Source organism: Dama dama, chromosome 2, assembly GCF_033118175.1.
Source record: "Dama dama isolate Ldn47 chromosome 2, ASM3311817v1, whole genome shotgun sequence".
NCBI lineage: Eukaryota > Metazoa > Chordata > Mammalia > Artiodactyla > Cervidae > Dama > Dama dama.
The window spans coordinates 6925842-6945209 of record NC_083682.1 but is presented as its reverse complement, the minus strand read 5'-3'; the positions used below and the strand labels follow the sequence as shown (position 1 = coordinate 6945209).

Genomic DNA, 19368 nt, shown 5'->3' with positions numbered 1-19368 from the left:
TACCACAGGATAGGCGAGCTTCTTGGAGGTGACGCCTGAGCTGACTGAGCTTTGTAGTAGGATGAGCAAGAATGCTTCCTGGGGGGTACTAACCACCAATTCACACCCCCCCCCCCCATCATTAGGGCCTGTGGCTCCCATAGCCCTGTTTCTCCCTCCAGGCACCAATGGCCCTATATTAGCATCTGCCCACTTAGCATCTGTCTACTCCTGTCCTCTTAAGGCCAGATCCATCTCCACATCCTTAGGATTGCCCAGGACAGGGTTGGCAGAGGGCCTCTGCTGAATAAAGACAAGAGGTGGAGTGGGGTACTGGCAGGCAGGGGCCATGCAGGGACAAAAGCCTGAAGCCCTCTTGTGTATGTGTGTATGGGGGTCCTCCTCCCCCTCCTGACCTGGTTTCCCTTTTGTGGTTTCTCCAGCTCCACCCTCTCAGCCCCTCCACCTTGGTCTGCAGTTTCCTGCCCCAGACACTCTAGTCTGCTGCATCATGGCACCAACTGTCCATCTCTCCTGCCTTCTGGCCCTGCTGGTGGCAGGCTTGGCTCAAGGCATCAAGGGCTCCCTCAGGGGCCAGGTAAGTGTCCCCAACTTTCTCCCCATGCCTGGGGCTCACCCTGGCAGAAACAGGGCTTTGTTCCTACTTCTCAGAGGGAGCGACTGAGACTGAAGGGATGATCCATGTGCTCAGGCCCACACAGGGAGAAAAGCGGGTGAACCGGCTGCTTCCCTAGTCCAGTCCCAGCTTGGGTGGGAGCTGAGGTGTGGTCCCGGCCATGACTCCTCACCTCACCCCCTCCCCACTACTCTTTCTTTTTACACCCCCCCTGCCCTGCACCGCCACCCAGGACCCAGGTCCCCAGCCACTGGAGCTGAAAGAGGTCTTCAGATTGTTTCAGATGCAGTACAACCGGAGTTACCCAAATCCAGCAGGTATCCCGGGGCACGTGCATCTCCAGTCTAACCCCTGCTCTCATTTAACAGACAAGGAAATTCAGGCTCAGGGTGGGGAATGCATTTGACCAAAGCCACTCAGGACAGTGACGCGGGGCTGGGAGTGTACTCCCTGGTTTCCCAAATGCAGAGGCGGGGACAGGATCCTCCTTGGCTATGAACCTGGAAGGAGGTGGTGGCTGTTGGGGGTTTGACTGGTCCGAGAGGATCTTCACGTTCCAGAGCCACTTTCCTGTGACTACAGTAGCAGGAGACTGCTAGTCATCCAGCAAGCACCAAGGGTTACCCATTTTGTGGATTCCCTCTCCACCCCCATGCGTTGCCAGCCCTGTTTCTGCCCTCTGGATCTCATCTCCCATGGGGGAGGTCTATTGGCACCTTTCAGCCTGACTTCCTGTGCCAGGGACTTGTACCCCAACCCTCCCCATCCATGTTCCAGCCACAGACTTGCGGCCAGAGGTGTGAAGTATAGATAGATATGACCTGGCAGGAAGTCGGTCTCTGACCACCCACCTTTCTCTTGTCACTAGCCCTCGACCTTTCACTTGGCTTCTTCCCCAGGTGGGCAGATACTCTCTTCCTGCCTTCAACGAAACCCCAACTCTAGGGGGAATGGGGAGCCACTTCCTTGGTCCAGGTGTCTGTAGCGGGGTCTGCAAGGACCATAGGAAAGGAGCCAGTGCTTACCTGGGAGAGTGTGGGTGGGAAGCCAAACTGGTGGCTGCTTCCTGTCCCTGGGGGCTTGTGAGCCAGACTAGGACAACCTCCTTTCGGTCTAGAGCATGCCCGCCGCCTGGACATCTTTGCCCAAAACCTGGCCAACGCTCAGCGGCTGCAGGAGGAGGACCTGGGCACAGCCGAGTTTGGGGTGACTCAATTCAGTGACCTCACAGGTACTGGACTCCCGGCCCTGGGTGGCAGGCAGGGAAGCAGGATCTTTCCCAGCAGATACCAGGCTGACTTGGCTTCTGTTCCCCAGAGGGACTCCTGAGGACCACAGGCTTGGGGGTTTGCCCCGAATCCGAGATCAGGGCAGGAACTCTGTGGAGGCCTGGGCGGCAGCCCAGATCACACAGACAACAGGTGCAGGGCTGTGCACCCCAGCCAGGAACCTGGCCTTCTTCTAGGCCTCAGGGTCCTTATCTTTCTGCCTCCCGGGGCATTACAGAGACTCAAATGGCTCTGGATGTGGATGGCTGGGGTGGGAGGCAGGATGTGGCGGGGCGGGGCGGGGTTCAAAACAGTGAACTTCATGGCCCCATGTGTCCCCAGAGGAGGAGTTTGTCCAGCTTTACGGAAAGCGGGTGGCTGGAGAGGCCCTCGGTGTGAGCAGAAAGGTGGGGTCTGAAGAGTGGGGGCACTCAGTGCCCTCAACCTGTGACTGGCGCAAGGCTGGCACCTTCCCACCCGTCAGGAACCAGGTATCTGCCTCCACACCAAGCCCAGCAGCCTGGCCCAATCCGGCCCTGGGCGGGGGCGGGGGGGAGGAGGGGGTGCACGTGGGGAGGCGGGGGCCTGCAGTCCTTCCCCGCCCCCACCGCTACCATCCTTTCACCATTAGCAACACTGCAACTGTTGCTGGGCCATCGCGGCAGCGGGCAACATCGAGGCCCTATGGGCCATCAAGTTCAATTGGTCTGTGGAGGTCTCCGTGCAGCGTATGGCTGGGGGCTGGGGCGGGGGGCCGAGGGAGGCGGGGGTGCCTGAGGCCTGGGCACACACACTGTCCCTTCTGGCACCAGAGCTGATCGACTGTGACCGCTGTGGGAACGGCTGCAAGGGTGGCTTCGTCTGGGATGCATTCCTCACTGTCCTCAACAATAGTGAGTACCTGGCTGCTCCGGGCAGTCGTGGTGGGGGAAGGACGGGGTGGGTACTGTTCCCGAGCTGCACTGAGCTTCCTCCTGGGCCTCGCTTATCTCTAGGAGGCCTGGCCAGTGAGAAGGACTATCCATTCGATGGGAGTGGCAAAACTCACAGATGCCTGGCTGAGAAGCACAAGAAGGTGGCCTGGATCCAGGATTTCATAACACTGCAGGCCTGCGAGCAGAGTGCGGGCAGGATGGGGACACGGGCGGGTACAGCGGGGAGACAGACAGACTAGGACAGACGGAGCTATAGACAGAGACGGAGGGATCTCTGGGGGCGGGGGGTAGAGGGCAGGAAAGAGGAAGAAATAGATAGAGAGAGATGCCTATGAGCCAAGAGCAGGGGTCGAAGGAGAGGCAAGGCTAGATGGTACCTTCCACCCCCAGGCATTGCCAGGCATTTGGCCACCCAAGGCCCCATCACCGTGACCATCAATATGACGCTACTGCAGGTGAGATAAGGTAGGGAATGGGGCGGGGGGGGGGGGGGGGTGGCGCATATAGGGGAGGTGGCCCCAGACTCAGCCTCTCTGCCCCTGCAGCATTACCAGAAGGGTGTGATCAAGGCCACACCTACCACCTGTGACCCCACACAAGTGAATCATTGTGTCCTGCTGGTGGGCTTTGGTAAAACCAAGTCGGTGGAGGGGAGGCAGGGGAAGGCGGCCTCATTCGGATCCTACTCTCGCCCTCGCCGCCCCATGGCATACTGGACCCTGCAGAACTCCTGGGGGACTCACTGGGGTGAGAAGGTGAGTGTGATCTGCTGGGGGCAGACAGGGCGGACAGACCTCTTCCCACTGTCTGGCGCTGATGGGCCCTAACTTCTTAGGGCTATTTCCGGCTGCATCGAGGGAGTAACACCTGCGGCATCACCAAGTTCCCGGTCACTGCCATAGTGGACAAACCTAATAAGCAGCAACAAGTCTCCTGCCCTCCCTGAGGCCGCCTGGCTGCCCTTTGGCTCTCTCCTGCTGTGCCAGTTACCTCCCCCTGCCACCCGCCCCAAGGTTTTTGCAGCCTCCCAGTATTCTTGCTGGGGATTGAATAAAGCAAGACAAGACCCCTGTCTTTGGAGTGGACACAGCTGGGGTGGGGAAATGGATGGGGAGCAAGTAGATACCGTTCTCCGACATGTCCTTGTCCCTGTGGGGTCAACAGACACATACATCCTCGTACACCATGACACTCAAAAAGAGACGTACATGTGCAACGGGCACACACTTGCATGCGCGGACCCATGTGTGTACCCACTCACAGCCTCCTCCAAAGTCATGGCAACTTTATTGTCAATGTGGCCAGGGCGGGGGGAGGGGCCTCAGTCATGATAGAGGCGCAGGAGGCAGCCACGGAGGGTGCCCATGTAGCGGTCCCAGAGCGCCTGGTGCCTGCAATGATAACAGTAATGGGTTGGCTGATGTTGACTGGATCCCCATGACCCTGCTCCGCGTGCTCTCTACACCTTCACTTGTTTAATCCTCACAGGATTCCTCTAAGCCTTACTGCTGTCACCCCCAGCTTATGTCTGAAGGAACTGAGGCACACAGAGAGAAAGGAACTTGTCGAGATCAGGTCAGTTTCTCAGCAATGGAGCTGAGACTCTGGTCAACAGAGTGACTTCCAACCCCAGGGCCAAAGAACAGGGAACTCAGAGTCTGCAGGAGGGCTGGGCCCCAGCAGGAGGCCAGCAGGATAAGGAGGCCTGAGGTCTCTCACCGGAAGCCATCCAGGGAGTGGACCGAAGCCGAATACTGATTCAGGAAGAGCCGCACATCATTCAATGGCCAGTGGTCGGAGCGGCAGGGTTCCACGAACTGTGGGTCCAAGGTAACATCTAGCACTGGCACAGGCCAGGGACAGGCCAGGATGGAGTCAGAGGGCAGCCGGCAGGACAACTCACCTTCTCCACGAGGTCTACAAACAGGTCTCTGACATCCTTATTGTGGGTCAGCTTGGCGGCGACATTCACCAGCCCCCGGGACAGGTTCTGTGGGGCAGGGAGCCTGGGAGTTCTGCCTTCTGCCCGAGAGAGGCTGGGGGCTGAGACCACATCTATCCACCTCCCTCAATCAAGTAATTCCCCAGCGTTTAAGAGCTGGCTCCCCCCAGGGGCAGGCAGAGGGAACAGCAGCACCGCCTGAGGCCAATAGCAGAGCTGCTGAGGGGACAGGGCTCTGGAGGCTGAAGATGCCCCAGTTACAGAGGCTGGACTGGGCCACAGACCTTGAAGTTGGCTTCCATCTCTGAAAAGACACCAAGCTTCCCCCGGAGGGCAGTGCACACCAAGCTGAAGGAGGATAGGGTCAAGGCCTGTGCTGCCTGGGCGCCCACTTCAGGCCCTGCCCCACAGACCCCTCAGGTCACCTCTTGTGCAGGTCTAGAAGGTCCTTGTCAGCCACAAGCACCTTGAGCTCCTTCAAGTCCTGGAGAAACTCCTTGTCTAAGTCCATGTCCATGTCATCCACCTGGGAGTCTGAGTGAGGCCCATGAAAGGAATGGAGGTGGGAGATAAAAAATACCTCCTGTGATAACTTGAGCCTTCCCCCCACCACCTCATGGCACCCCACAAGACAAAAGAGCATGCTGGGTGTGAGAGAGCTGGAGGGACTGGCCCCAAGCCAGAGAGACGCTGTGGGTCCCTTGTTTGCAGACAAGCTATGTGTGGGGGCGCTGGGCCATGAGCAGAAGCAGCTGGGCAGGGGCCCTGAAGAAGAAAGGCTGCTGGGAACGGGGGCCTGCACCTGGGTCAGTGGGGGCCTCACCGACGGCTCCGAGGGTCCAGTTCTGGATCATGAGCTCAGCACAGAAGGCAAAGTCCCCAAAGCTCAGATACTGCAGTTTTTTCTTCCCTGTCTCAAAGCGATTGTTGGCAAAGAAGACGATGGCTGCATAGTCCCTGCGGGGTGAGGTGGGGGGGCATCCATCAGGGCTTGAAACTGCTTCTTAGCAAGCAGTTCCCAACCACAACATTGGCGCGACCGCCGTGTTCTGGCCTCTCTCTACCCTAACTCACTGTGTGATGTGTTTCAAGTCACGTCTCTCTGGGCTTCCTCCTCTGGGCAAAGAGAAGGTTTAAGCCCGGATCTCCTAAGGGACACAGTGGGAGACCACAGGGTAACAGCGACCATTTCCTGAGTACTTACTAAGCCCCAGGGACTGTGCCATCATGGGCTTTACCCATGGCACCTCACAACAGTCTAGCTGATGAATGGCCAGGCTGAGATTCAAACCCAGGCCAGTCTGAACCAAAGTACAACCCAAGAGAGGGATAACCATTGCTCCCGTACAGTAAGCAGGTCATGCGGGTTGGGGCAGAAAATAAGGGTCAGCCTCAGGGCACAAGGAAGGAGTGTGCAGGAGGGGGAGACAGTTGGCTCCTCACCTGGCCCCTCTCCTGGCCCCTCACCTGGCCAGCCGGTCGGATAGGAGGAAGTGCTGCTGGATGTTATCCACCAGGGAGCCCCGCATTTCCTCCACCACCTTGAAGACGCGCTTGAAGTTGTCAAACTGCAGGGCAGTTAGAGGAGGAGGAAGGACTGGTCAGAGCTTGCTCACCCAATAAACTGTTGGGTTTATCCACAGTCACTTTCCCACCTATCCAGTCACCAGACACTGATGAAGCATTTGCTATTCCTTCAACAAACTATTATCTCCTGCATAGGCAGGTGGATTCTTTACCAATGTGTCACTTGGGAAGCCCTATTAATTATTAATATCTCTTATCAATCCCCCAAATGTTCACCAGCTTCTGCCATCTTGCCTTGGATAAATGTTTACTCACTCTTATCAACAAATTCACCGCGATTTTAGCATCATGCTCTCTAGTTCTTCACTAGTTTGTGCCGAAACTGACCTTCCTGGCTAAGTCCCAGGAACTCAAAAAAGAGCAAATACTAAGCCATCTTGGGGAGCTCACAGGAGTCACAGAGGAAAATGCTAAAGGCCCAGTAGAAGGGTTACTTCTTCCTGGCACCACTGGCAAGGCTTTTGGAGAAGGTGGTATATGACCACGCCCCTCAATCCCCAGCCATGCCTTAGATTTCAAGAGGTAGATATGTCCTAAAATAATAACCTATAAAAATAATACAGGTAGGGGCAGATGAGCAAAAGAAAGCCAGGGGCTGGGGAGTCTAGAGAAGGGGGCAGGGACAGGATGATAGGAGGGTCTGAAGGTCAAGACCAAGGAATGTGGCTGCTATAGGAAAGAATGGGAGCCATTCAAAGTTCGTAAGCAGAAGAAAGCTAAGGTAAAAATGTAGGCTTCTGAGAGGTCACTCTGGCTCAAGAGTAGGGGATGGCTTGGAAGGAGCTAAAAGAGAGGAGAGTGGAAATGAAGGCACTGCCACAGAGGTGTTGGAGTGGGCTGGAGGTGAGGCAGGAACCAAAGGGATGGTGCAAAGGGCTGGGCTGCAGACGGGTGCAGTGCCCACCTGTCTCCGGCAGCTCTTGAGGGTGATGCCTGTTTTGGTGCTGATATCATCCAGGTCTTTCTTGGTGCCCTTGGACAGTTTTTTGCCCAGCACCTCCCGCACGAAGGCCTCGTCAAAGGCATAATACCTGTGGGGAGTTGGGGACGACACTACTGACTTCCCATAAAAAGAGGGAAAAAGAAAGCTGGCAGGACCTGGGTTTGGCCCCTTCCGCTCTCAACATTCTCCCGGCTTGGGTAAGTCCCGTCCGTCCCCGGGCCCCATCGTCAGCCTGCAAAATGGGTACATGGACAGACTGGTTGGCGTCCCCACCACCCGCCAGGTGAGCACCTCTCGATGAGCAGCGCCTGTCGAGAGGGCGGGATCTGGAAAATGAGCTGGTGAAGCAACTTGGGCGGCGCGTGGAGCAGGCGCTCGAGCATGTGGAAAGTCCGGTAGTGGTCCATGGTGTCGCTCTGCAGCACCGCTGCTGTGGCGCCGGTCTGCTCCAGAATTCCCGAGCGCACCCTCAGGGCCACCGCGTCGCTCACTGGGAAGCGAGCGCTGGCATCAGGCCCCGCCCCGCCGACCCTAGAGGTTCTACAGGGATTTCAGCCCCAAGCCCCAGACATTTCATACTCCCAGGCCTCTGCCCACTGCCCTATAGGATGCCTAGTCCTGGTTCTGCCCCCTCTCCCATCCAAAACAACCGCTCCGCCAGACCGGCTCCCCCAGTCTGTCCCCCACAGACCCGAATAACCGTCCAGCCAAAGGCGATACACGTCCTCGTCGATGAGGGTCGTGTTCCCCACGAAGATGTCCAGCTCGCTGGTCATGGCGACGCCCGGACCCGGGCGCTACCGCAGCGCCCCAGCAGGAGCGAGCACTGCCCGGGCCCGGCGCGCCGCCACCGGGCCACTTCCGGGAGCACCGACATTCGTCTCCCGGCACCCGGAGCCAGAAAAGGACCACTTCCGGGACAGAGCGAGTCTGGGCAGGAGCCGCGAAGAAAGAGGCTGAGGCCGACACGGTTGGGTAGCCCCTCCTCCCAGCGGGAGGGGGAATCTCGGGATCCTCAGTTCCCAGCCCAACCCAGCCCAGCCCACCCCACCCTCATGCCAGCCGGGTTTGCAGGAGGGCATCCAGAACCAAGGCCTCTGGCTAGTTGCCCCTATCCCGGCAACCTTCACCCTCATATCCTCCTGGTTATTCTGTGCTCTTTTGCGGGGAGCCCCAGTACTTTGACCTGTATCCTGAATGTAGGAGCTCCACAGGGCTTTATGGGGGTTCCTGGTGGCTCAGCGGTAAAGAATCCACCCGCCAATACAGGAGATGCCGAGTTCAACCCCTGGATCGGGAAGAACTCCTGGAGAAGGAAATAACGACCCACTCCAGTATTCTTGCCTGGGCAGTCCTTGGGGTCGCGAAAGAGTAGGACACGACTGAGCGACTAAACAACAACAGGGCTCTATCCTGAATCTTTTTTATGCAAAAAAAAGTTGTCTGGAAAAAAAAAAAAAAAGTTGTCTGGCCCGTCTTCAAGGGCCCTTGCTGAGAGCCCCTCAGCCCATCCTGCAGATGAGCCCCTCCTGAACATGGGGTACCTACTCCCATGGTTTTAAGCCAACCGCCCCGCCTCCACCCCTCCAACTAATGACCTCCCTGATACAGCTTAGAGCTCTGTCTGGAAGTCCACATCCAGACGGCCACCAATCTGTAACTCTTTCCACTCTGTTCCCCACAGCCAGACCTGTTGGTTTCCTGATCTGTTCCCACCCCCATCCCCCACCCCGTGTTCCTATCTCAGGAACAGCCTCTACATCCACCTTGTTCTCATACCAGAAACCTGGGCTTTCTCCCAGACTCTTCTCTCTCCACATTCAGGTCTGCTGATTTGCCTCCTGAATATTTCTAGTATCTGTTTTGTCCTCTCCACCCCCACTGCACTGTCCAAGCCCAGTCCTTCTGCATAGCTCTCCTTGCCCACTGACACATTGTTCTCAGTAATCTTTCTGCCTACATTCCCTCCCTATGGTCCATCCCACACAGAGCAGCCCAATCAACTTTTTTTTAAAATGTATTTTCAAAAATGTTACTCCCCTGCTGAAATCCTTACTGGCCTGTGTAAATGCTCCAGCTTAGTATTTAAAGCCCTTAAGAATCTGGCTTCTGACTACCTTTGTTGCCTGCCTTCCTCTCTTACCACTTTCTCTAAGCACTGCCTTTCCAAAACAAACATGAAAAACCAGTTTACTCTCGCTGTTCCTAAAGCATGGAGGCTCTTTCAGTCCCCAGACTTTCATCGTGCTATTCTCTCTTCCTCAAATAGCTCTCTCATTACTCGCCAAAGTCCTATACATCTTTCAGGGTCCCTCAGGTAGCACCTCTTTGGGGAAAGCTTCCCAGATGGCCGTAGAACCCGCCTGCCAATGCAGGAGACATAAGAGATGTGGGTTCCACCCCTGGGTCGGGAGGCTCCCCTGAAGGAGGGCATGGCAACCCACTCCAGTATTCTTGCCTCGAGAATCCCCATGGACAGAGGAGCCTGCCAGGCTATAGTCCATAGAGTCGCAAAGAGTCGGACACGGCTGAGGCGACTTAACACGCACTTTGTGGGTGGGGGCAGTCCCTCAAAATGTGGTCTTCCTCCATTTGCTTCTTCTTCATCGCAGCTTGTCGCCTCTGCCAGATCAAGACCTCTTTAAGGACAGTAGACGGATATGACTCGTTTATTTCTGCTTAACTCTTACACACAATAAAAGTTTACTGAACAAACAAATCCGTTGTATGCCCCTCCCACCGGACAGGAAACGGTCTGTGAGAGGGAGAGTAGGCTGATGATGTGAGCCAGGACGTTTGGACTTAGGTTTCCAAGGACTGAAAGCGATGCTCAGTGAGTCGAGACTCTACAGTTCGAGCAAATCTAGGAAGGATGGAAAGGCGATCCGTCTGGATTTTGTCAGAGGGTGGGCGCAAGAGTCGGGGGTCGACACTGGAATCTTGGTTCTCAGAGGGAGTCGAGAGGCCTGGGCTCGAGCTTGAGGCGGTTTGGAATTGGAAGGTACGAAGCGCCTACTTTGGGGCTGTCTGGAACCGAGGTCGGGGACGCGGATACCCAGTCAGCGAGCGTCAGGGACTCCGCGGTCCGAAGTGGGCGGGGAAGGGCTTCATTCTGGGCGCCTGGACCCCGCCCCTTTCCGAGGGCGCTATCCCGGATTAGCTGTTCGTCCTTGACGTCTTGGGGCCCCGCCCCGGCGCGCGCCCCGCCGCGTGCCCACCCCCGCGCGGTTGCTGCATCCTACTCTAGCTCCGCCACAGCTTGTCCACTGAGCGGGTGCCTGAGCCCCAGCGGCGAGGAGCTCGTCGTGGGGCTCCTGGGCCGCGGCGGCGGGCAGGCGATGCTCCAGAAGCTTAGGCAGCCATGGAGGCCGAGACGGGCGGCCTGGAGGAGCTGACGGATGAAGAGATGGCGGCTCTGGGCAAGGAGGAGCTGGTGCGGCGCCTGCGGCGGGAGGAGGCGGCGCGCCTGGCGGCTCTGGTGCAGCGCGGCCGCCTCATGCAGGAGGTGAATCGGCAGCTACAGGGTCACCTGGGCGAGATCCGCGAGCTCAAGCAGCTCAACCGACGCCTACAGGCCGAGAACCGCGAGCTGCGCGACCTCTGCTGCTTCCTGGACTCGGAGCGTCAGCGCGGGCGTCGCGCCGCGCGCCAGTGGCAGCTCTTCGGGACCCAAGCATCCCGAGCAGTGCGCGAGGATCTGGGCGGTTGTTGGCAGAAGCTAGCCGAGCTGGAAGGCCGCCAGGAGGAGCTGCTGCGGGAGAACCTGGCGCTCAAGGAGCTCTGTCTGGCGCTGGGCGAAGAGTGGGGTCCCCGAGGCGGCTCCGGCGGCTCGGGGGGCTCTGGCGCTGGGCCGACACCCGAGCTGGCCTTGCCCCCCTGCGGTCCTCGTGACCTGGGCGATGGAAGCTCCAGTACCGGCAGCGTGGGCAGCCCCGATCAGTTGCCCCTGGCCTGCTCCCCAGATGACTGAGGGCACAGCTTCCCGCCGATGCCCGCCCGGATTGCTCCTCAAGCGACGAGACTGCGGTGAACCTGGGGACCCAGACGCCGCCCCGGCCGCGCACGAAGGGCCGATGGAATGGACTTAGAAACCCTAACACTGAGGAAGGCCCCTGGCTCTCGCTGGCGGGGCAGTAGGGGGACTGGAGGCTGGAGTGGAGGGACTTACTGGGGGCTGGGTGGAGGCTAATAAACTGAGGCGGAAGCAGAGCCCATGGCTCGGGCGCGTCTGTTTGGAACTCGCCGGCGTTGGGACGAGGGCGGGGACCATTGGGGGTACCATTCCCATCTGGAGGGACTGTAGAACTAAGGTGGCTGACTCCCTCATTACTTCAGTCCTGGGGCGGGATGTGGGACAGTGGTGAGCCATTGGCTCCCCCCATCAGGCCCCAGGACAGGCCGTGATCCGGCCCCAGAAGTGGCTCCAGCTCCCTTCCCGGCTCCTTCCTGTCCAAGACAATGGAGCAGGAAGCAGGTGCTGGGGGCCTAAAACCCACTCAGCCGCCTCCCGAGAGGCTGGAAGGGGCCTAACAGCGCCCTCCGGTGGCACAGGCGGGAGCACTGTGGGTCCCCCACCGGGAGGAGGATAATCCTCTTGGCTTGGCACCTCACAGCACTTCTCTTCATCTTCTCAGTCCTGGAGATGAGGCAGAACAGATGTAGCCTCATTTGTCAGATAAGAAAATCGAGGTCCAGAAATATCAGTTTGTCCAAGGTCAGGTAGTGAGTTGGTGGAGCTGAAATGGGAGCCTGAGGCTTCTGGTTCCAAATGGTCTCCCTTTAGCCTCTGGGTCCAATGAGAGCAGGCTAGAGCTTCAAGCCTTTTATTCCATTTTGGCAGGTTTGTATAAAAATACTCTCTTTAGGAAAATAAATAGCAGCTGCCCACGCTGTGGAGGCTTGGAGCTAAAGTCTTCTCAGAGCTGGGGGCCGCAGGTCAGCTCTGGCACTCTCCTGAGCCGTTCCTTTTAGGAGGCGCTGGCAGAGTGTCCTGGTTCAGTAACCTGGTGCTGCTCGCAGTGCGGCTGGGTGAGTTAGTGTTCTAGGCTGGTAGAGTATCATCATCTGTCAGGGGTAGGGTTGGGTGGATCACAGGAAGAGGCGATGAAGACCATAGGGGTGATCTGCAGGGGATTAGGGCTCCAGAGGACCTCTGAGAATCTACAAAGTCCCTTGGGAGCTGCCCAGAATTCCCTCCAACAAGTGGGAACTATTTTGTCTCTGATTTAGTGCAAATTGTGCTAGAGAGGCCAGCTCTGGAGAACCAGTGGGCAGCTTTGGCTCTACTAGGAAGCAAAATATGCTCAGTCTCGTCTGGAGGGATGGAGAAGAATCTGCTGGGGTTGGACATGGGATATGATCCAGGCCAGCTGGACTAATGAGCAGGGAAATACTGGTTAGGGTGGCACCCACAGGGAGCAGGAGCTGGAGTGCCTCATAAGGCCAGGAGGGTTGGGGAGCCCAGGGGATCAGAAGAGGGGTCCCCACTGCTGCTGCTACTCTTGCGATGAGCTGAGGCACAGGGCTCTGGCGTGCTGGGGTAGGTGAAGACCAGACTGGGGGTGAAAGGAGTCAGGGAGGGTGTGGTCATGAGCGTGGGAGTGTGCAATGCTTCGGGTTCAAGTACAGGCCCTGGGGAAAGGGAGATACATGGCACAGGGCGGGAGGGGCCTGGCGGGCTGCTGCTGCCGCTGGCACCGCCTGTGCCGCTGGGTTCGCTCTCCTTGGCCCCTTCCGGGATTTTGCAGATGGGGCGGTGGGCTTCGAGCACCAGCTCCAGGCGCTCCTTCTGCTTCTGCAGCTCCTCAATCTCTCGCTGCAGTCCAGATTTCTCATCTTCCAGTTTGTCGGTCTCCTGTGGACGATAAGGAAAGGAGTCAAGAAGAAGAGGGCTGAATGTCGCAGAGCCTCCCGCGGTGGTAGTGATTGGCATGTTGGGGCGCGGGGGAGGGGAGGCTGGGGGGAGTAGAGAGTCTCCATCAAGTCTGGACTACAACTCCCATGAGCCCATAGGAAAATAGGGGCACGATTCCCATCAGGCTCGGGAGCACCTTTGAAAGATATTGTCGGGCCTGCTTCAGCTCTGCTATGTTCAGAGCGAGACACGCTGCAACTAATTTTTAACCACTTTTTCCTCGTCTCAGTGCCGCTCCAACGGGGAGCTTGGGGGAGGGGATGTATCTAATGGCGCCCCCTGCGGCCCTTGGGAACTGGGGGCTCTCTGAGGTTGGGTGGGCCGGGACCAGGGCACCCTCTGCACTCGCTGGTGCTCACCGCCTGCAGGAAGTCGGTCAGTTCTTTCCTCCGGTTCCTGCACTTGGCCGCAGCTAGCTTGTTCCTCTCTCGCCTCACTCGACGGCGTTCCTCCTCCTCGGGGCTGATCTGGGGGAAGGAGGGTTACAGAGAACAGTGAGGTGGACTCTGTGCTGCTGGCCCAGTGGTAGGACCCTGGCAGAGGGCATGGCAGCGCAGGGGCGCCTTCACACTGCACTCTGGGGACCTCCCCACCCTGACCCGTTCCATATTTAGTAAGCTTGGATTAGTCAAATTTCCTCCTCCCTCCCAGCTTTTGCTACCTATGATTCCTCTGGGAATGTCCTCCCTGTCCCTCTATAAATCCTAACCCTCCTCTCCCAGGACTCAACTGAGATCCCTCAGGCCACCACGACCCTTCCTGGAAGTCTTCTTTCATTCCACAGCTGTAAGTGGCCGTTGCAGCCACTCTTTTTCAAAGGAACCTCATTCTTTTCAGTCACTTGATAACCAAACCTCCTCTTCCCCAGGAGCTGTAAGCACTAAGAGGGGCTAATGAGAGCTTCTATGTAGTTATTTATTGGGAACCTACTGTGTGCCAGCTAAGTGCTTTATATGAATCCTTAACCCAGCTTCTCTTGTAAGGACCCAAAAGCCAGGGAAGATGAATAACTTGTTTGTGGTTCCAGAGCAGAAATGAAAATCCATGTGGTTAAGAATCTGCTTTGCAGTGCTGGGGACACTGGTTTGACCCCTGGTCCAGGAAGATCCCACATGCTGCAGAGCGACTAAGCATGTGTACCACAACTACTGAGCCAGAGCTCTAGAGTCTGTGCTCCGCAACAAGAGAAGCCAACACAATGAGAAACCTGCACACCACAAAGAAGAGTAGCTCCTGCTTGCTGCAGCTAGAGAAAGCTTGAGAGCAGCAACAAAGACCCGCCACAGCCAAAAAATAAATAAATCTTAAAAAAAAAAAAATCCATGCAGTCTATTTAACACTGAGAAAGGGGCCAGCTGATGGACACCACCTCTCCCAAAAAGGAGCCCATTCATACCCCATCTAGGAGTACCCAGGATCAAAGAAATGTGGCTGAAGGAAGTCCAGGAGCCTGCCTCTGGGGCTTACACCATAGTCTCCTTCCATCTGGTCACAAAAGCCAGCCATTCTTTTTCTGGAAAAGCCACCCCTGACTAATCGCACATTTCTCAGGATTCTAACTGTCCTTTCCATCCTCTACCCTGCTGTCAAAGCAAACTCATTAAGGGGCAGCCCTCACCCACTACAGTCTCAGATACTGAAATGCCCCAGGGAGAGCAAACAGGAACCAGTACCTTAAAGACCCTCCAGCTCTTAATCATTTATTTGGGCAAGGACTTTATTACTAGCAGTGAGCAGCCAAAAACCCTGGTTTGGAAGGCAAGTGTTCCCAGCTCTTTCAACTTTAAGCCTCCTCTTACCACCTGGTGAGACACTGTGGCTTGGTGGGTATGATCTGACTTTAGAATTGGACAGTCCTGTCTCATTACTCACTCCTTGTGTGACCTTGGGCAAGTGACTATCTCTCTGTGCCTTCATCTCTTTAGCTGTAAAATGGGGGAAAGCCAGAGTTCATTCCCAAGAGGGTTTTTGTGAGGATTAAATGAGTTAGAGAAATTGAGACTCAGAGTAGCTGAAGGAAACCCTTTCTGTTTTCACCTCGGCAACACAGCCAGCCTAAGCCCACCCTCTCCACACCTGTCAGCAGGTGGAGCCCCGCTACTGCCCACACAAGCGTTCCACATACACACCTTACATGTTCTCACCTCTGCCTCCTTTCCTGCTCCTGCCATCCCCTCTACCTGGAATGTCTTTTCCATAATCTTTCTCCCTATGCAAATCCTACCCATCCTTCTAGGCTAATATGCCTCCACCTCCAGGAAGTCTTCCCTGATCGAGAAGTGACCGCATTGCCCTCTGGGTCTCCCCAGGGGCTCTCATCACTTTCTGTCTTGGCCAATAGTAATCAGTGAGCCTGTTCTCCCCACACCCCTTCTCAACCTGTGTTCTGCTTCCAGACAAGAGTTTATTTTCTGCACCTCAGCACCCCTGTGGACTCAAGAACCTTCGTGAGCACCTCTGCTTCTTACCTGTTCACAGGGCCGGCGACGCACCCCTGGAGTTGGGCCCAGGGCCCGGATGACTCCTGGCCGGGGCTGCGGGGGACTGTACGGGGGATAGGCCAGAGGCCTGGGGTAGCTGCTGGGTCCCAGGAAGTGAGGCTGAACCATCCACTGCAGCTCCTGGTTGCCACTCACAGTGTTGATGCTTGGCACGAGGTGGAACTTCTGAGGGATAAGACATGGAGGGCCAAGGATAAGGTCTGTGTGGACTGAGGGGCTTCCAGTAATAAAGTGTGAATTCCAGGTGCTGTCCCAGACACTTTAAAAATACTGACTCCTTATAATTTGCACAACAGTATCTTCATTTTAAGGGCTTCCCTGGTGACTCAGCGATAAACAGTCTGACTACATTTCTGATGCCAATGCAGGAGATGCAGGTTTGATCCCTGGGTCAGGAAGATATCAGTTAGTGGAGAAAATGCTAACCCACTCCAGTATTCTTGTCTGGAGAATCCCATGGACAGAGGAGTCTGGTGGGCTGCAGTCCATGGGGTTGCAAAGAGTCGGACACGACTTAGTGACTAAACAACAACAAATCTTCATTTTCAGACAGGAAAACGGTTGTCCCTAGATAGACAGTCAATAAGTGGGAAGTGAGGTTTGGGCCCAGGTGGTCAGGGTCTTACCAGCTCCTGCACCCTGCCTGAGTCCCATTTTCACAAGGAAGATAATGACAGCCCCAGGAAGATTCCCTGGGGAAGGAAACGGCAACCTGCTCCAGCATTCTTGTCTGGGAAATCCCATGGACAGAGGAGCCTGGCGGGCTACAGTCCATGGGGTTGCAAAAAGTCAGACACAACTGAGCAACTTAGCACAACTTCAAGCGTGACGATGAGAATCAGGTAAGAGAATGTGTGTGCGACAGAGCCTGGCAAGTGGCAGGTACCCAACATACAGGGGCCATGGTAGGCAACAGCCACTGCTCTGGGTTCAAGCTAGCCCAGTTCTGATCTTACCTCAGCCATTTACTGGCTGTCAGAGTAAATTATTTATCCTCAATATGCCTCCATTTCCTTGTTTTTAATATTGTCATAGGTTAAGATCATTTCCCTGATGCCAAGAAGTACCCTTCAGTAGCTCTGAGGTCACAGTTTAATTGACAAATTAAAAAAAAAAAATAGTGGCACAAAATAACGGGTTTTAAAATCAATGGGGTCTTAGGTTCTGTGAGACAAGGTAAAAAATGAGGTGGAAAGTGCCCAACACAATGCAAGACTGCACAATATGCGCTGCCACGATTCTTTCAGCCAGAAATGTGAGGAATGGGTTGAGATAGGGACTCAGTGTTCCGGAGGAGAACTGAGTTCAAGCCCTGGGGCTGGGCCCTGGGTGTGGGCGCCCAGCCGTCCGGGAAGCTCCCTCAAGCCCAGGCAAGTCTAGACAGCAGTGTCCCCGGCTCAGCGCTGCGGGCCCAGTGGCCCAATGACCCTAGTTCCCGGCCTACGTACCGCCGGCGGCATCTCCTGCTCCCGACGTTGTCAGGGCCCGGGCCGCTCCGGGCCAGGAAGGGAGGGGCGCCCGGGGTGAGTCACCCACCGTGACTCGGCCGCCGTGACTCGGCGGAACGGACGCCGCTCCTTTCCACCCCTAGCGACACGTGCTCATCGCCCCTCGACAGGAAATGGGCACCTGCAGCCTCCCGGATCCCCCCAACCGGCAGCGGGCGCCGTTCGATGTCGAGAGTCGGGGGCGCGGGAGTTGCCGGTTGCACTACCCCGCGCACGTCCTGGCACCTCGCGGTCTCCACCCGCCCCAACCCGTAAAGGGGTCAAGAGCCAGTCTTCCGGAGCCCACCAGCTCCACTGCGGCTGGACGGGGATGAGAACTTGGCGATGGGGTGGAGAGGGACAAACAAACAGGCAGGCACACGGACAACCACAGACAGACTGCTCAGGATTCCCAGTCTGTCCGGGCAAGCCGGCTGGGGGAGCCAGTGCGTGGGGACCTCTCGGCCGCGGCTCAGACTCCGGACCTCGGAAACGTCGTCCGAGATGGATCGGACCCTCTCTGATCCGGTCGGGGCTGGGACTAATCCCGGACCAAGGGGGTCCCCTTCCGAAGCAGATGGGACAAAGAAATTAACGGTGAACAGGAGGAAGGAGAGGAGGTAACAGAGACGGAGGGACAGAGAGACAACGGACAGAGGGGGAGGGGGACGTGCGCTTGGGCAGATGCTCGCAGAGATGTGTTCCTCCCGCCGTGCGCGCTCTGCTGGGCTGTGGGGCAGAAAGTGCCTTTGGACAGCGGAGAGTGGGCAGAACCCGCTGCCACGGCTCCGAGACCTGGTCTCTCCCCCGGTTCCCGGTCCCAGTCCCCGAGTGTGCCGGAGCGGCCCGCGCTCTCCTCGGCGCTGTCCACCTGTGGACTCCAGGTGTCTGGTTCCTCTCACCTGCTGGCCTGTGGCCGGGGGCTGCGTCGGGCCGCCGTACGCACCGCCGGCGCCGGAGCTCGGTCCGGGTTCCCCGTAGTCTCGGAACATGCCCTGGGTTGGCGGCTCTGTGGGGTCCGCGTCGGCGGCTTCGGTTCTGACTCACTCGCTCCTAGCGGAGTCTTTTCTTTTTATGAATGAAAAGTCCTCGGGCTGAACCACTTCTACTGGGGGGGTGGGGGGGGTGGGCGGAGGAGGGCGGGCGTTTCGCCCCGGCTCTGGTCACCTCCAGGCTCCACCTCTCCAGACGCGCCGCCTTTTATCAATCCGCCCTGAACTTTTCTGTCGCCTCCCACAGTCCAGTAGCCACAGACTCTCGGTGGGGAAAAGGGGCGGATCTGGCGGCTCCCAGGGACAGCCGCGGGCCCGCCCCCTCTGACGTAGCTGCCCAAACATGGTGCGATTTCCTCGCCGCGCCCAGGTGGAGCGAAGGATTCCCCCGCGGACCTACGCACCTGCGAGCAGCCGGGCGCCCCGCCCCGCCTCGCCCCGCCTCGCCCCGCCCCGCCCCCAAGAGCCGATTAGCCTCCCCCCCCCCGCCCCCCGCGGTTCCCCCCGCATCCCCACTGCTTGGTCTAGCCTAGTGTTTGCATGCGTAAAATGGGACAAAATAATCACAGAGCGACCTTGCCACGCGTGGGAAGTTGGAATGAAGAATATGAAAGAAGTCTGGAAACTGTACATCGGATTATAAATGTGATTGATGTTACTAGTATTACCATCATCATCACCTACTGGGTGCTTATTCATGCCCGGAACCATGCTACTGCCATCCAAGTCGTGACATGAGTCCCCTTCACTGGCGCTGTTTTAAGGTTCAAGTACACGAAAAAGTGAACAAATGACAAACCAGAGTTACAAAAATGGTGTGTATTTTAAATAATTATAAGGACATGTTAATACTTTGAACTACCCACAGATACAAAGCAATACAATTGCCTTACTCGCAGGATAATTTCAGGAACTGTAGCAAGGTTTAATTCAGAGCCCCTACCAGTAGTGAGAGCCTGTCACCTGAGCCAACTGGACACAGTTCTGTGTTCTGATACACGCCATCTTCCTTAAATACTGTAACGGCTTTTCCAGGACTGTGTTGTCATCAGCCTTGTTTGGAGATTATGTCAAAGGTTTGTGTGAATGTGAGGCCAGGACCAAGTGTCAACAACCAAAAACCAACAACTCTGGGAGGAAGGTCCCTTTATCAGCCCCATTTTGCAGATGGGGAAACTGAGGC

At 56.9% G+C, this 19368-nt stretch overlaps 4 protein-coding genes across 6 annotated transcripts; 2 read left to right on the top strand and 2 right to left on the bottom strand.

Moving 5' to 3' along the window:
• The first annotated feature begins 426 nt into the window (after positions 1 to 426).
• On the top strand, positions 427 to 3885 carry CTSW (cathepsin W). Its single transcript, XM_061163323.1, has 10 exons — positions 427 to 577; positions 849 to 933; positions 1734 to 1847; positions 2227 to 2375; positions 2516 to 2612; positions 2697 to 2777; positions 2880 to 3005; positions 3210 to 3274; positions 3365 to 3574; positions 3655 to 3885. The coding sequence occupies exons 1-10, from the start codon at positions 491 to 493 to the stop codon at positions 3763 to 3765; spliced, it is 1125 nt and encodes a 374-aa protein (XP_061019306.1). The 5' UTR covers positions 427 to 490; the 3' UTR covers positions 3766 to 3885.
• A 204-nt stretch (positions 3886 to 4089) lies between these two features.
• On the bottom strand, positions 4090 to 8178 carry FIBP (FGF1 intracellular binding protein). 2 transcript variants are annotated; one of them, XM_061163336.1, is made up of 10 exons: positions 7983 to 8178; positions 7583 to 7781; positions 7253 to 7379; positions 6229 to 6329; positions 5564 to 5718; positions 5187 to 5295; positions 5046 to 5109; positions 4723 to 4809; positions 4539 to 4636; positions 4090 to 4210 (listed from the first exon to the last, which is right to left on the bottom strand). In XM_061163336.1, the coding sequence occupies exons 1-10, from the start codon at positions 8065 to 8067 to the stop codon at positions 4141 to 4143; spliced, it is 1095 nt and encodes a 364-aa protein (XP_061019319.1). In that variant the 5' UTR covers positions 8068 to 8178; the 3' UTR covers positions 4090 to 4140. The 2 variants fall into 2 exon arrangements, with proteins under 2 accessions (XP_061019319.1, XP_061019328.1); XM_061163345.1 differs by having other exon boundaries at positions 5585 to 5718.
• A 2029-nt stretch (positions 8179 to 10207) lies between these two features.
• On the top strand, positions 10208 to 12517 carry CCDC85B (coiled-coil domain containing 85B). Its single transcript, XM_061163309.1, has one exon. The coding sequence runs from the start codon at positions 10653 to 10655 to the stop codon at positions 11259 to 11261; it is 609 nt and encodes a 202-aa protein (XP_061019292.1). The 5' UTR covers positions 10208 to 10652; the 3' UTR covers positions 11262 to 12517.
• A 142-nt stretch (positions 12518 to 12659) lies between these two features.
• On the bottom strand, positions 12660 to 18249 carry FOSL1 (FOS like 1, AP-1 transcription factor subunit). 2 transcript variants are annotated; one of them, XM_061163295.1, is made up of 5 exons: positions 18096 to 18198; positions 15982 to 16092; positions 15674 to 15871; positions 13565 to 13672; positions 12660 to 13145 (listed from the first exon to the last, which is right to left on the bottom strand). In XM_061163295.1, the coding sequence occupies exons 3-5, from the start codon at positions 15812 to 15814 to the stop codon at positions 12726 to 12728; spliced, it is 669 nt and encodes a 222-aa protein (XP_061019278.1). In that variant the 5' UTR covers positions 15815 to 15871; positions 15982 to 16092; positions 18096 to 18198; the 3' UTR covers positions 12660 to 12725. The 2 variants fall into 2 exon arrangements, with proteins under 2 accessions (XP_061019278.1, XP_061019269.1); XM_061163286.1 differs by lacking the exon at positions 15982 to 16092 and having other exon boundaries at positions 18096 to 18249.
• Positions 18250 to 19368: the final 1119 nt, after the last annotated feature.